We start from the raw sequence: 17193 nt of genomic DNA on the forward strand, positions 1-17193 counted from the left end.
GGTTAATATTCAATACTTCATAACCTGATGCACAAAAATCAAGAAAAAAGAGAAAGGGTTAGTAAACCAGTCTTGGCAGTGATTAAATCATTCTTTGATATTTTGGCACGAGGAACAGAAACAGGTCTTGTAGACAGTCACACTGATGTTGTTTGCTACAGAAAGACAACAAAACATGGGCTCCAAATTAAATGAACAATTCAATAGCTCATTAAACGTGACCCTTTTGTTCTTCATTTTCAATTGTGGCGTCTTAATGAACTCGTCTAGGTGTCTTTGAGGCAGTGATTTACATGTTTTGGCACAGGTCATGCATTTCAAATGAGCTGCTGGGATTCTGGTTCGGTTGAGTTTTTTAGAGCACTAATTTCAGAGGGTCAAACGAGGCAAAACAACAAACGCGGAGCATACTTGGATTCTGGCTGCTGTATCCATGGCATAGATGCATACTGCCTCTACAAACATACAGCATGAATAAATATGAATATTTAAAACATCTGCTTTCATGTACCTGTGCTAACATGTTTTGTTTTTGTAAATGTGGCAGTAGTTTCTCATGAAAACGTGCGGATCATATTTCACCCCAAAATATAATTTTAAAAAAAGAAAGAAAATGCACAATATTGCACAAAAACAAAATGAAGCAGATCCCATTACTGTAATGAATTCAGATGTTAATTATTTGTGTCGTTTCTCATTCCTCAAAACATTTTTTAACTGTATTATGGTAACAAATACTGTAATATTAAATTAAAATCAGCATAAATTAGAGGCAATACAACAAATACTACCATGAAGAAGTATAAATACTTTACAATTTACATAATATATACATTTTTGTTTTCACATTACAGTAGTGAAAATAAATGAGATATTAAAAGGCATTTCATTATGTGCCTTTTTCCCCCAGAATTCTCTGCTGGCTCAATGTGGCATGCTGACATCAGTCATTTGGAGGGGAAATGTGCTTAAATTGTCAAGAAAAAAATACATTATTTCCTATTTTTGCTTTGATTTTGAGGTGAAATATGACCTTCTCTTGACAGGTTTCATGCATCTGTACATCTACACCCACAGTCTTGAACCTCCCAAAGTCTGCTGACTGCGTTAAAACACGCAACGGATGGGCACACACACACACACACACACACACACACACACACACACACACACACATATATATATATATATATAGAGGAAATATAGAGCTACACGGCTTCCGTTGTTTTTGCATAGGGTCTGGACAGAGGGAATCAAACAGCAAGCTCTGCCATGAAAGGCCGGTTTCAGTTCGCACACAAAAAACTGATCCAAACAGATCGCGGAGACCGAAGAGAGGCGCAAACGAAATAAACGAGGATGATGGGAAAATGTGTACTATTTATTCTGAGTCAATTCAGAGGACATTTAGGGCGGTTTTGTGTTTATTAATCCTCCCGGTGATGCTTGATCCTGTGTTGATATTCCAGATCAGGATTTGATTCCAGTCAGTCAGGCATTTCATTGTTTTTAACTTATAGGGTAAATCTCATGAAACATGTCACATGTTCAGGTCATAGTGCACCCCGAAACAAGAAAATCAAATAAGAAATAATATTCTTCATTTAAAAAAATTTACGCATTTAACATTTTCATAACAACCAAGCACATTTTTTCCTATAAACTTATTATTGTAAGCAAAAAAAATGAGTTTTCATATAATAATGGTTTCATATTAAAGGGTTGGTTCACTAAAAAAATGAAAATTCTGTCATTAATTCCTCACCCTCATGTCGTTCCACACCTGTAAGACCTTCATTCATCTTCAGAACACAAATTAAGATATTTTTGATGAAATCCAAGAGGTTTATGACTCGTCCATAGTCCAACACTTTCAAGGTCAAGAAAGGTACTAAAGACATCGTTAAAACAGTCATGTGACTGCAGTGGTTCAACCTTAATGTTATGAAGTGACGAGAATACTTTTTGTGCGCAAGAACAAAACAAAAATAACGACTTTATTCAACAATCTCTTCTGTGTCATTATCATTACACACAGTGAAGGCTTCCGTGTTTACGTCCGATTGCCGGCTCAGTATTGGCCAAAGCTGATCATGTGATCAGCACGACGCATGCGTGTGATGCTGACGCAGGAGCCGGCCAATAATGAGTCGCCGTTCTGACGTAGAACCTGAAGGCGCTGGACGTAAACAGCGTATGAGAATGACACAGAAAAGATTGTTGAATAAAGTCGTTACTTTTGTTTTGTTTTTGCGCACAAAAAGTATTCTCGTCTCTTCATAACATTAAGGTTGAACCACTGCAGTCACATGACTGTTTTAAATACATCTTTAGTAGCTTTCTGGACCTTGAAAGTGTGTGGACAAGTCATATACCTCTCGGATTTCATCAAAAATATCTTAATTTGTGTTCTGAAGATGAAGGTCTTACGGGTGTGGAACAACATGAGGGTGAGTAATTAATGACAGAAGTTTCATTTTTGGGTGCAAAACAATTTCTTTTTCTTTTTGATTCTGGAGTGAAGTGTGACCCTGATGTATTTTCATGAGATTTACCCCATAAATATCACGACTGATGGAGAAAAAAAGTCATCCGTTACCCATAAATCCTTTCTGCATGCCATCCGCAATGATATCCAGTGCCTCTGATGAAGAGAAAGAACTTAACGCCAGCCGCCTGATGATAATTATTGCATTTCTTTGTTGTGTACTTCAAAAACAAAACAAAAAACTGGGAACTCTTGACGTAATTCTCGTTTTCCATTTTCTGGAGCGCGTTCACAAAGTGGACGGCGGGAGAGGTTAGTGCTTCGAACAACACGGACATGCACTCGTTCTCTGTAGAAACGCCACAGATTCACTTGGAAGAGTAGGACACTCACCTAAAGAGGAAGCATGCAAACGTTTAAGAGAAAACACATCAGTCTCTCCCTATCCAACTTCACTGAGAGAAATCCTGAACGGCTCCATTCGCGCTCCAAAGTCTCAGTATGGCTTCGTTCACCTCCGCGTGAAAGTCGCTATTGCCGTAGTTTGAGTCAGGGAGGGAAAATCTCTCATATAAAATGAAAAATGTAGATAAAAAAAACAAAACAAGAGAGAGGGTTTCCATGATGGGAGGCACAGTCACTGATACACAGTCTAGGGATTTTTCGGCTTCATTTTCGGTGCTTTTCCAGTTTTTTACTCTTGGCCGTTCGCTTAGAGAGATCCAGGCCGGAACGGATCCCGGCCAGGTGTAAGAGAGACCCGGCCGCCTCTTTCAACTCCTCGTCCAGTTCCGGTTTGGACTCGTGGCGGGCCCGTTTACCCGGAAGAGGGCACTTGACGGTGAGCGGGCGGCGAACGGGAAGCGAGGGCAGGCGTGAGTTCCTCTCCTCCTCCGAGTCCTCGTCGCTGTGGAAACCCTCGCTGCCGGCGCGGCGGCCCTGGCCGGAGTCGCAGCCTGCCTCGTCTAGGGATGACAGTGAGGACGAGGAGGACGAGGAAGAGCGAGACGAGCAGCGCTGGAAGGAGGAGCTGCTGTAGTTGTGGTCCTGCTTTGGGTCGCTGCTCACTAGGACCGAGTCCGGGCGTGAGAGGTCTATAGGGCTGTCCGGGTCACCTGTGGACCAAACCGCACCAATTATGACATGGACAGAACACTCGTAACGAATTTCTGACATCATCATTGAAATGTTATGTTTAAAGAAGATCAATTATGCCCTTTTTCAAAGTCTTGATGTTGTTTTTAGGCTCTACTAGGGTCTGTGTGATTGACAGGTTTCATGAGATTTAGACAAATTTTCCTCCTTTGAAGTGTCAATCTGTAAACTGCCGTTATGAAACGCGTCATCAAGTGCTTTCATCCGCCCGTCTTAATGAAGCCCTCTTATGATGGTTTATTCTGCTATGGGTGATTAAGGCTCATTAGAGGTAGAGAACACTACAGTGACACGCTTAACGAGGATAAAGACGTGTGAAGGAAGTGCAATGCTGCACTAATTACCAGCAAGAGCTTTTAGTCATTACACAGACATATTTGCAAAACCATCCCCATAAATAAAGACGCAAACGTGCCTTTATGGATGAACCTGAACTAGATACTAACTGAACATGAGACACTGGAGCAGAACGTCAGACTCAGATACAGACAGACAGATAGATAGAACGATTGATCGATCAATAGATAGAGAGATAGATGGAACAATATATGGAATGGTAGATGGAATGATACATGGAACAAGAAATGGAACGATGGAATGGTCAATAGAACGAACAGCAGAACGAAGGATAGAACGAATGACAAAACGATCAGTGATAGAGTGATGAATAGAGCAATAGACAGGAATGATAGATGTAATGATAGATGGAACGACAGATGGAACAAACTGCAGAACGAAGGATAGAACGAAAGAACAATGTATAGAACGAACGATAGATAGAACGATAGAACAATAGATACACAGACAGACAGAATGGTAGAAAGGATAGAACGAACGATAGAATGACAGAATGATAGATAGATAGATAGATAGATAGAACAAACTGCAGAACGAAGGATAGAAGGAACGACAAAGAAAGAACGATAGAACGATCAATAGAACGAAAGATAGAACGAACGATAGATAGACAGAACGATGGAATGATAAACATAACATTGGAACAAATGATAGAACGATAGAACGAACGGCAGAACGAAGGATAGAATGAAAGAACGACAGAACAAACAACAGAACGAACGATAGAACGAATGATAGAATGATCAGTGATAGAACAAATGATAGAAAGAAAGATAGAACAATCAGTGATAGAACGAAAGAACGATGGATAGATCGATAGAATGATAGAAAGATGGATAGAACAACAGAACGAACGATAGATAGATCGATAGAATGGTAGAAAGATGGATAGAACGAATGACAACAATAAATAGATAGAACGTTAGAACGAATGATAGAACAATCGATAGATAAAACGATAGCTAGACAGAACGAACGATAGATCGAGATGGATGGAACGATAGACAGACAGAATGATAGACAGAACGAACGTTAGAACAAACGATCGATTGATAGAACGATCGATCGAACAATAGATAGAACGAAGGAACAGAATGAACGATAGAATGATAGAAAGATGGATAGAACGAATGATAGAACAATAGATAGTCAGATAGAATGATAGACAGAATGTTAGAACGAACGATAGATAGAGATGGATGGAACGACAGACAGACAGATAAAATGATAGACAGAACGAACATTAGAACAAACGATCGATTGATAGAATGATCGAACGACAGAACGAAGGAACAGAATGAACGATAGAATGATAGAAAGATGGATAGAACAAATGAGAATAGATAGAATGATAGACAGAACGTTAGAACGAACGATAGAATGAATGATAGAACAATAGATAGAATGATAGACAGAACATTAGAACGAACGATAGATCGACAGATAGAGATGGAACGACAGACAGACATATAGAATGATAGACAGAACGAACATTAGAACAAACAATCGATTGATAGAACGATTGATAGAACGATCAATAGAACGATAGATCGATCGATAGATAGATAGATAGATAGATAGATAGATAGATAGAACAGACGGATGGATGGTGAGGTAGGCAGAACATCAGATAACATGTTCTACAGAACATTAGAAAAGATTATTGATGGTCAGGATGTCAGATTGACGGAGGTCTTCTCTTACAGGGGTCACTGTGGTGTCCGGGGGCAGAGTTTAACAGCATCATAGCAGTCGCGGCATCAATGTCAGACTCTGTAAAAGACACGAGACACACAGCGGTCAGAGCACTGCTCAGTGTTAGTGTGTGAGAGAAAGTCTACGGAGGGAAATCAAGGGGCTGGAGTTTCTGTTTCCATGCAACCCTTCAGAAGCTTTGAATTATTCATTACTAACCAGACAGAGGAGAGAGTGAACACTGCCACCATACTCAAGGTGACAGAGAAAGAGAGAGAGAATGCTTTATAAAGATAAATAATGAAAACAGTCCAGCCTACATCGAAAAAAAACATCATTCACAGAGTTCTCATACTTTCTGACCAATGAATTTCCTTGCTTATGACACTCCTCGAGCAGGATGGATTCTGATGTAAATGTTTTTAATTTTGACTTGGAAATGGCTCACCTTTCAGAGAGCAGTCCTGAAGGAAGAGGTGACGTGCGGGTGAGAAGGCACTGTCAGACAGACAGAAAGACAGAGAGACAGACATAAATCAGTTTCACTTCGACTTGAGCTCCGAATGACAACTTAAAGGGGACCTATTATGCCCTTTTTCAAAGTCTACTTCAATAGGTTTTTATGCTTGAATGTTCAAAAAACACATTATTTTCCCCATATTGTACACTGCTGCAGCTCCTCTCTTCCCAGTCTGTCAGTAACACTCTATAGTTCCTGTCTCGCTGCTTATGTTCATGCTGTCAGCCCAAATCCCATTATTTGTGTATCCGATTAGAATCTGATCTAAATTATTGACTGTCCACACTGAGTATCACAACTGTTCAGATCTGATTTGTGAGTCCCGTGGCGCTCTTGTTTTCTGGAATATCTGCATTGGTTTCTTTTGCAAAGATGTTGCGCTGGTAGGTATTCGCCAAAAACAACCGCAATATGGAGGGGTTTGCAATACAGATGATGTCTTATGGTCAGACTAAAACTGATTTCCGGAAATGCAATTTGAAAATGATTTCAAACCACATATGAACATAAAAAAAAAAATAATAAAATAAAATAAATTAAAAAAAGAAAAAAAAAAAGAAAAAAAAGAAAAGAAAATAACATTTCATGTGGTTTTTTTTTGGCATTCATATTTGCTAAATATAATCGGATTCCAATCGGATGTGCACAAAATTAGACAGTCTGAACGAGGCTTACGAAGGGATTCCGACGATAGTGTTCCTCTGTGCAGTTATTGATATAGTAGTGATGTGGATTCTGCTATTCTATTACATTTAAAATTATTTTTGTAACTATATCTTTTTCTTTATCGTTAAAGTCATCGTCCTTGGTGTGAACAAGCTATACGCCAAGTTTGTTTGATTTTACGGAGCCTCCCCATGACATGCAGAAAAAAAAAAAAAAAAAAGAAAAAAAATAGGCTAAATCATGCGCATGATTTAGCAAATCGAGGGAACGAAGTAGAAAATCGTGCGAACAATTTAGCAAATCGAGGGAACGAAATAGTAAATTGTGTGTACAATTTAGCAAATCAAGGGAACAAAATAGTAAATCGTGCGCATGATTTAGCAAATCGAGGGAACAAATTAGTAAATCGTGCACGAGTTAGCAAATCGAGGGAACGCAATATGAAATAGTGCGAACGATTTAGCAAATCGAAGGAACGAAATAGTAAATGGTGTGCACGATTTAGCAAATCGAGGGAACGAAATAGTAAATCGTGCCAACGTTTTTGCAAATCAAGGGAACGAAATAGTAAATATTGCTCACGATTTAGCAAATCGAGGGAACGAAATAGTAAATCGTGCACGAGTTAGCAAATCGAGGGAACGAAATAGTAAATAGTGCGAACGATTTAGCAAATCGAAGGAACGAAATAGTAAATAGTGCGAACGATTTAGCAAATCGAAGGAACGAAATAGTAAATGGTGTGCACGATTTAGCAAATCGAGGGAACGAAATAGTAAATCGTGCGAACGATTTAGCAAATCGAAGGAACGAAATAGTAAATAGTGCGAACGATTTAGCAAATCGAAGGAACGAAATAGTAAATGGTGTGCACGATTTAGCAAATCGAGGGAACGAAATAGTAAATGGTGTGCACGATTTAGCAAATCGAGGGAACGAAATAGTAAATCGTGCGAACGATTTAGCAAATCGAAGGAACGAAATAGTAAATGGTGTGCACGATTTAGCAAATCGAGGGAACGAAATAGTAAATCGTGCGAACGATTTAGCAAATCGAAGGAACGAAATAGTAAATAGTGCGAACGATTTAGCAAATCGAAGGAACGAAATAGTAAATGGTGTGCACGATTTAGCAAATCGAGGGAACGAAATAGTAAATGTGCGAACGATTTAGCAAATGCGAAGGAACGAAATAGTAAATAGTGCGAACGATTTAGCAAATCGAAGGAACGAAATAGTAAATGGTGTGCACGATTTAGCAAATCGAGGGAACGAAATAGTAAATCGTGCCAACGTTTTAGCAAATCGAGGGAACGAAATAGTAAATAGTGTGAACGATTTAGCAAACTGAGGGAACGAAATAGTAAATCGTGCACACGATTTAGCAAATCGAGGGAACGAAATAGTAAATAGTGTGAACGATTTAGCAAATCGAGGGAACGGAATAGTAAATTGCGCACATGATTTAGCAAATCGAGGGAACGAAATAGTAAATGGTGTGCACGATTTAGCAAATCGAGGGAACGAAATAGTAAATCGTGCCAACGTTTTAGCAAATCGAGGGAACGAAATAGTAAATAGTGTGAACGATTTAGCAAATTGAGGGAACGAAATAGTAAATCGTGCACACGATTTAGCAAATCGAGGGAACGAAATAGTAAAAGTGTGAACGATTTAGCAAATCGAGGGAACGGAATAGTAAATTGCGCACATGATTTAGCAAATCGAGGGAACGAAATAGTAAATAGTGTGAACGATTTAGCAAATCGAGGGAACGAAATAGTAAATAGTGTGAGCGATTTAGCAAATCGAGGGAACGAAATAGTAAATAGTGTGAACGATTTAGCAAATCGAGGGAACGGAATAGTAAATTGCGCACATGATTTAGCAAATCGAGGGAACGAAATAGTAAATAGTGTGAACGATTTAGCAAATCGAGGGAACGAAATAGTAAATCGTGCACACGATTTAGCAAATCGAGGGAACGAAATAGTAAATAGTGTGAACGATTTAGCAAATCGAGGGAACGGAATAGTAAATTGCGCACATGATTTAGCAAATCGAGGGAACAAATTAGTAAATTGTGCAAACGATTTAGCAAATTGAGGGAACGAATTAGTAAATATTTGCTAAATTGTTCGCACTTCTTACTATTTCGTTCCCTCAATTTGCTAAATCGTTCGCACGATTTACAATTTCGTTCCCTCAATTTGCCAAATCATGTGCACGATTTACTATTTAGTTTCTTCAATTTGCTAAATCGTTCACACGATTTACTATTTCATTCCCTCGATTTGCTAAATCGTTCGCACGATTTACTATTTCGTTCCCTCGATTTGCTAAATCGTGCTCATGATTTACTATTTCGTTCCCTCGATTTGCTAGGAACTAAATCGAAGGAACTAAATAGTAAATTGCGCACATGATTTAGCAAATCGAGGGAACGAAATAGTAAATCGTGCACACGATTTAGCAAATCGAGGGAACGAAATAGTAAATAGTGCGCACAAATTTCGTTTTTTTCCCCCTGCATGTCATGTGTGGGGCTACACAAGTTTTTAACATCTACAGTAATTTAATTCAGCATCTTTATGCCATTTTGGAACAGTCAGGCGTCATTTAAATGACCGTAGTGGTCAACTCACACGCCATTTTTGTAATTAAAACTATTTTATATCAGATGGGGCCCAACAAAAACAGTAACTGAATATCAACTGAACGTGTGTGCTGACATACTGCATCAGGTGCTTATACAGATTGTAGTTTTATGCAGGTTTGTTTGGCAACTTTCTAGCCAGAGTGAGTTGTTGGTGATTTTTTTTTTTTCCTTCAATGGAAATGTATGGAACAGGATCGGTTTAGGTGGACGGGCTCATCCCACACATTTCCACTGAACAACAGTGTGCATCTTGAGTCTACTTAGTTTGTACAATAGTAAATGTGTGTGTTACCTGGGTGGGGACGCAGGGGGTGTGCAGAAGGAGTGGGCTGTGGGAAAGTGCTGTTTCTTCAGGGCTTGGATCAGATTGGGTCTGTATTCAGGGTCCACACACCACAGAGAACCCTTGCCATTAACCTACCAGAACCACACCAACACACACAGTTAGATGAGCAAATACTCAGAGACAGAAGGTGACTTCAGCACATCTGAAGTAAACTGTAAAAAGCGCACGCTGACTGGAACCACAAAGTCCAATCTGATTGGTTAACTACTGCTCATGATCTCAAAGACATACAGTAGATTCCATTTTTATGACTGGATTCTGTCCGCATTATGGAAATATATCCTGCTTAAAAACCAAACTGTCAATATAAGCCACAGCCATTATCCTGCAGTTTGAGGGCGTCAGAAAATGGCAGGTGTGCAAGAAACACCATTTTTATGTAGCAGCCCATTTCACTCCAAACAGAAAGAAAACGACACAACAGGCCGACACTTTTACAGCAGCCCGGTGAGAGACACTCACTGCTGAACAGTGTCTTAATGTGATCATCTAAGCATGTGATTGGCAATATAGACCCTGCTGGGAGTTTACGAGCAGCGGTTAAAAGCGCCCGATAAACATCAGAATGTGGTTGTAAATGACATAAAGGGTGTTTATGACAGGATCTGATCCATGAGTTCTCATAATTACTGTATCAGTTAATTATTACTGCACTCAAAAGGATGGATTTTGTTGGAAATCAAGTGTGTTAAAAGTAGAAAACCCTCAACTTTTACATCTGAGATTGATCAGTGATGGAAAACAGTCTCAATCTGGCAAGCAGCAAAATAATGCACAAAGACATCACAAATTCAAAAGAAAAAATTAAGAAATTATATTTTGAATAAAGAAAATGAAGCTTACAGTATGTATATATATATATATATATATATATATTTATTTATTTACACGCACACAGAGAGAGAGAGAAACACAGAGGAATAGGTAGGAGGAGGAGGGCTATAACCTTGACTCAGATTACCAGCCTGCTCATAAACAGGAAGGAGGAAACGTTGTCATGGCAACCCGAAACCAGGCAGTGTCATCTGAAACCTCGGTCTCTCTCTTTGCGTGTCTGTCTGACGGATGGCCTCTCACTGGGAGTCTCTCGCCGCTGACCTCTCCCGGGTCGAGAAAAGACCATTTCACAGCCGGCCACTTACACACAATCTCTCTCTCGCTGCCATTAGTAAACATTACGGCGTCAGGAAATTACACTGACCGTATAGTCAGAGGAGGACGGACACAAAGCAGTTTGAGAGCATTAGGACAAAGAAAAACAAAAAGCTGCGGCCTAATGGTCAGTGCACACACGTTAAGCTGTGGTGCTCATGTGGGCGACAAGTTCAAACCTAGCTTGCAACATACATTTACAGATCTTCTCTCTACGCTCCTCTAAATAAAAAGTGGCAAAGATAAAATAAAATGTTTGACCCAACCTGCTGGGTAGTTTTATTTAACTCTACTATTGCTTAAAAATGACTATATGTCTGGCTTAAAATGAACCTAAAATATGTTGGAAATTAAAAATCAGACACATAATTACTAGAGGCAACAATAATAATCAAAAGGTGAACATTAATTAATAAGCAATTTAATAAATGTTTATTGTTTAATTATTATTTATTAAACTTCTTAATAAATGTTCATTTATTAGACATATTAATAAATGCTAATTGAGTTCATTTTAAGCAAGCAATCATTTTTAAACAATAGTTGAGTTAAATAAAACTACCCAGCAAGTTGGGCAAACATTTAACCCAACTTGGGTTATTTTTAACCCAGCATTCTTTAGGAGTGTAGAAGTGTTGTGTTTGGCTCAGAGTGTGTGTGGTGATCTCTGTGCTGAGATAAGCTGCTGTCAGAGTGTGTTTGCTCTCAGTGACCTTGACTGGATTCCCCAGCTCTTTTTCTCACCGGAGCGAAGAAATCCTCAAAACTTACGCTCGCTACAACCGCTGCACCACAGTCACAGCTCAGACTACAGCCCAGTGCTACTTTAGTATCATTAAGGATTAGTTCACTTCAGAATTAAAATTTCCTGATAGTTTACTCACCCTCATGTCATCCAAGATGTTCATGTCTTTCTTTCTTCAGTCGAAAAGAAATGAAGGTTTTTGAGGAAAACGTTCCAGGATTTTTCTCCATATAGTGGACTTCACTGGGGTTCAACGGGTCCAAATGTCAGTTACAGTGCAGCTTCAAAGAGCTCTACATGATCCCAGATGAGGGATAAGAGTCTTATCTAGAGAAACAATCGGTCATTTCTAAAAAAAACAATTATAATTATATACTTTTTAACCACTCTGCGATGCGCCACGCATGGCGTAATCACGTTGGAAAGGTCACGCGGGACTTCAAAATCGTCCGACATTGTTGTTTTACTTATTTTGTAAAGGCCGTTTGACTTAGTCTTTGCACGTTCACTTTGTAAACACTGGATCGGTACTTTCGGCTACGTCACGCGTGACCTTTCCAACGTGATTACGTCATGTGTGGCGTATCGCAGAGTGGTTAAAAAGTATATAATTTTTATTTTGTTTTTAGACAATGACTGATGGTTTCTCTAGATTAGACTCTTATTCCTCGTCTGGGATCATGTAGAGCTCTTTGAAGCTGCACTGAAACTGACATTTGGACCTTCAACCCGTTGAACCCCAGTGAAGTCCACTATATGGAGAAAAACCCTGGAACGTTTTCCTCAAAAACCTTCATTTCTTTTCGACTGAAGAAAGAAAGACATGAACATCTTGGATGACATGGGGGTGAGTAACTCATCAGGAAATTTTCATTCTGAAGTGAGCTAATCCTTTAAACACAAACACTACAACACTAAAACAGTTAAGTTTTTGTCTTTTTGTTCAATTTTCAAAAACTTTTTTGCTTCAAATCAAAGTTTGTAGTATTATGATTCACCTCGTAGATTTTTGGTTTGGTTCAAAGCTTATAACACTTTCACAAAGACTTCTTTGAAATCCCTATGGGAGAAATGAATGAAAAAAGACTTCCGGAACCAACACTGCTGAAAAAGTGGGCGGGCACTAATGCACTCTTTTAGAATGTTCAGTGCATCACATGATCAACTGCTAAATTTAAATGCATGTTCACACTTTGGCTGGCACTGAGCCAGAGACGGATGTGCTCAGAGCTTGCTGCATATCACAACTATTCAGTGTTTTCAACAACATAAAGTATATTTTAGGTTTCAGACATTTAAATACAAGTACTAGCAAAAAAATTAGCTAGTTTGTAAAGTACATACTGATGTCTATGGAAACGGCAATAATAATCCCTTTAGCCTCAGGAGTGTTAGTTAAATGACTCAATCACACAACTAACTAGTTTGCTTTGCTATGCTCACCTTCCCAAGGCTCCTCTCCACCTTGCGGAAGCACTTGTTGAGGGAGAGGTTGTGCCGCACCGAGTTCTTCCAGCCAGTAGGGGCGCTGGAGAAGTAGGGAAAGTGCTCCAGAATCCAGCCGTAGATGTCCTTCACCGGCAGCGACTTGCTGGGCGACTGTTCGATGGCCATGTATATGAGCAGAGAGAAGGAAAACGGCGGCTTTGACTTTACAGACTCTCCGCCATGGGATGCCGCCGAGGAGATGACGGAGCTGCCGTGGTTGCCCTCGATATCGAAGAGCGGACTGGGCCTGGACTGGGCCTCGGGGCCTCCCAGCGTGAAGTTCTGGAGCAGGTTCTCGTGGAGCCAGTTGAGGTTGGTGAGTTCTTCGTCTCCTGAGCTGGAGCTGCGGTCCAAGCTGGTGGCGAGAGGGCTGGCGGCGCACTCGGCCTCGGGCAACGTCCCACAAACCCCGCGCAGGTCCGTCCGCTCCGCCAGCACGCCCGGGGATTCTGCTTTCTTATCCGGCGACATCCCGATGATTGGACCCATTAAATCAAGGACGTCTTCTGAGGAGAGAAATAAAATAAAAAAAATTAAAAAAAAAAGTACGAATGGCTGCACAAAAGTAGTAATCTGGTAGCAATCATTTAAACCTATTCGAAAACTTTCAAATGTGACACTGGACCACAAAACCAGTCATAAGGTAAATTTTTTGAAACTGAGATTTATACATCATCTGAAAGCTGAATAAATAAGCTTTTCATTGATGTATGGTTTGTTAGGATAGGACAATATTTGAAAATCTGGAATCTGAGGGTGCAAAAAAATATATAAATATTCAGAAAATTGCCTTTAAAGTTTTTCAAATGAAGCCCTTAGCAATGCATATCCACTCACAAAAATACATTTTTGATATATTTACAGTAGGAAATTTACAAAATATCTTCATGGAACGTGATCTTTACTTAATATCCTAATGATTTTTGGCATAAAAGAAAAATAGATAATTTTGAACCATACAGTGTATTGTTGGCTATTGCTACAAATATACCCGTGCGACTTATGCCAAAGGCATTTATAAAAAAAATTTTTTTTTTAAATCATATTACATTCAAACTCGTGCAAACAGTGATAAATCAATTCAAGTATGACCAAAAAATAGGATTGGGAAGAAAACTCTATTGACAATTAGACCCCACAGATCATTTATTATAGCTTGTCAAACTTGCCCCTATTTGGGTGTGAGCAAAAACACGCCGTTTTTGTGTGTCCCTTTAAATGCAAATGAGCTGCTGCTCCCGGCCCCCTTTCCAGAAGAGGGCGGAGCTTTAACAGCTCAACAACAACAAAGCTGGAGAATCTCACGCAGCCAAAATGAGGATTGTCAGTAACGGTGTTCAGCCTTACATTGTTCAAACCGGAGTCGACACTGATGGAGAGACTCAGGAAGAAGTTACAACGTTTAGACGTTTCTGAATGGTTAGTGGATAAATTGATGTAGTTGCTGTGGAGTTGATTCAACTCATCCACTAGCATGTGCCGTCATGTTAATCTTTTGTGTTGAATTGACCCTCGTTTGTGAAGCAGTCCGGCGTAAAATGACGGCATGTCAACAACACTCTACTACAACAACTCTTCCTCTTCTCTAAAGCAGCCCAACATGGCCTCATCCCCTTCGTTGTGTGTTCTCGGGGGCAGGTTTATGTAAATGTTAGGGTTTGTGATGTCACCAACACAAAAAGAAGCTCGACCAGCCGTTTTTGGTAGTCTAAAGTGATTTCTGTAAAAGAAAATATCTCCCTTTGCATTGAACTTTGAGTGTCGTAACTTTGCAGATGTTGTTTATGCTCAAACAGCAACATTACACACTAACTAAAGTTAAAAAGTGAAATCATAATCAAGGACCCCTTTAATAATTGGACGCCTTTTTACAACCATTTTTTAAGAGGACAAGCTCTAGGCTAAAATTCTTGCTACATTTTCTTCTCTAATCTCCCTCATTCCCATCCAATAATCTCTCTTTTTGAGAAATCTCTCTGAGAAAGCCTCGTCTGCTGGTATTCTCGCAGTCGTTCAGCAGTCGCAGCTGAAGGAGCGGCTCTTGTGTCTGAGGGTTGTTGAGGTTTCTTGAGAGTGTCTGAGATGACCCGGTCTCATTCTCATCTCCGCCCACCTCCTTAAGCAGCTGCTAGTTATCCATCCACCAGAGCGCCAACCAGCCACGAGAAACCATCAGTGGCTACTGGCTGAGGAGAGAATGGGGAAGGAAAAAACACATCCAGAAAGCAGTGCGTCTCCGCTCATCCATTACCATGGAACGAGAGGTGACAGTGTTGCTTAGGCAACCTATTGCCTATAAAAGGCCGTGCAGAAGAGCATCGCTGCCGGTTATTTGCATTTGTATGAAACAGTTCAGTGGGAATTTTACTGAAAGCATGTTGAAATCGCTATCCATCTGGTTCGGACTGCAATAGTGTGGATGCTCTCGCTGTAATGACATCATGACATTCACGTTTCAACAAAAGCAAACAAAAAATATAAATAAATAAAATCCATCTGATCTGATCACATTTGTGTGGATGCTCTAATGCCCTTATGTCGCTGTAATGCCATCATATGGATTATGATTATGAGTTGATTATGATTTTACTTTTTTAACTTTAGTGTGTAATGTTGCTGTTTGATCATAAACAACATCTGCAAAGTTACGACACTCAAAGTTCAATGCAAAGGGAGATATTTTCTTTTACAGAAATCACTTTTTAAGGACTGGTAGGGACTACAACGAGCTTCTTCCCAGGTTGGTGACATCACAAACCCTAAAATTTACATAAACCCCGCCCCCGAGAACACACAACAAAGGGGGTGAGGCCATGTTGGGCTGCTTTAGAGAAGAGGAAGAGTTGTTGTAGTAGAGTGTTGTTGACATGCCGTCATTTTACACCGGACTGCTTCACAAACGAGGGTCAATTCAACGCTGGATTTGCACAAAAGATTAACATGACGGCAGTCAAGTCTCTCCATCAGTTTCACTCCGGTTTGACACCGTTACTGACAATCCTCATTTTGGCTGCGTGAGATTCTCCAGCTTTGTTGTTGTTGAGCAACCGAAGCGTGAGCTGTTAAAGCTCCGCCCTCTTCTGGAAAGGGGGCCGGGAACAGCAGCTCATTTGCATTTAAAGGGACACACACAAAAAAAATGGCGTGTTTTTGCTCACACCCAAATGGGGCAAATTTGCTATAATAAATGATCTGTGGGGTATTTTGAGCTGAAACTTCACAGACACATTCTGGAGACACCAGAGACTTATATTACATCTTTGTGAAAGGAGCATAATAGGTCCCCTTTAATTGTGTGCCAACTAATTTTACATTATATATATATATATATATTATATATATATATAAATAATTTTTTAAAAACAGTGATAAAATAGAAACTAAAATAACTGAAATAAAAATATTAAAAAAAAATAAAGTAAAATAAAATATACAAAAAAAAAATAAAGATAAAATAAAACAAAAGCAAACAAAATAAATAAAATCCTTTTACATACACACACACTAATATATATATATATATATATATATATAATAAAAACAAAAGGGAAAAAAATAAATACCCAAAATACACTAAAATAAAACTAAATAATAAAATTAAAATTAAATAACTAAAAATACATATTTAAAAATTAAAAACAAAAAACAAAAACTAGGGCTGGGTAAAAAAACAACAAAAAAAACCAAAACGATTTCTCGATTTTAATCGATTAGTCTAGTCTGTTTTCAGTTGATGAATGAAGAGAACATGTAATGTAGCGCGCGTCCCATCCGATAAATCGCAAAAATCTTTGTGCTTTGTTACTTTTGGTATGAAGCAAAGTCTCAGATTTCAAATGACGTCCATCTTATTATGAGATTCAAAAAATAAATACTGTTTAATGTGTCGTGACAGATCGCTGTAGCGCCTCAGTTAAAGAGA

At 39.3% G+C, this 17193-nt stretch overlaps 1 protein-coding gene across 2 annotated transcripts in view; it reads right to left on the bottom strand.

The window, feature by feature from the left end:
- Positions 1-2381: 2381 nt before the first annotated feature.
- LOC127524470 (forkhead box protein N2-like) overlaps positions 2382-17193 on the bottom strand; it is a 65825-nt gene continuing 51013 nt past the window's right edge. The window contains exons 2-6 of one of the 2 annotated variants that reach the window (XM_051915970.1): positions 13227-13777; positions 9833-9957; positions 6144-6193; positions 5705-5773; positions 2382-3603 (exon numbers count right to left, since the gene is read on the bottom strand). In XM_051915970.1, coding sequence (XP_051771930.1) covers positions 3158-3603; positions 5705-5773; positions 6144-6193; positions 9833-9957; positions 13227-13760 — 1224 coding nt within the window. In that variant the 5' untranslated portion in view covers positions 13761-13777 and the 3' untranslated portion in view covers positions 2382-3157. The remainder of the gene's footprint in view (positions 3604-5704; positions 5774-6143; positions 6194-9832; positions 9958-13226; positions 13778-17193) is intronic. The other variant, XM_051915969.1, reaches the window with a different exon arrangement.

Source organism: Ctenopharyngodon idella, chromosome 13 (genome assembly GCF_019924925.1).
Source record: "Ctenopharyngodon idella isolate HZGC_01 chromosome 13, HZGC01, whole genome shotgun sequence".
In the NCBI taxonomy this organism is placed as follows: domain Eukaryota; kingdom Metazoa; phylum Chordata; class Actinopteri; order Cypriniformes; family Xenocyprididae; genus Ctenopharyngodon; species Ctenopharyngodon idella.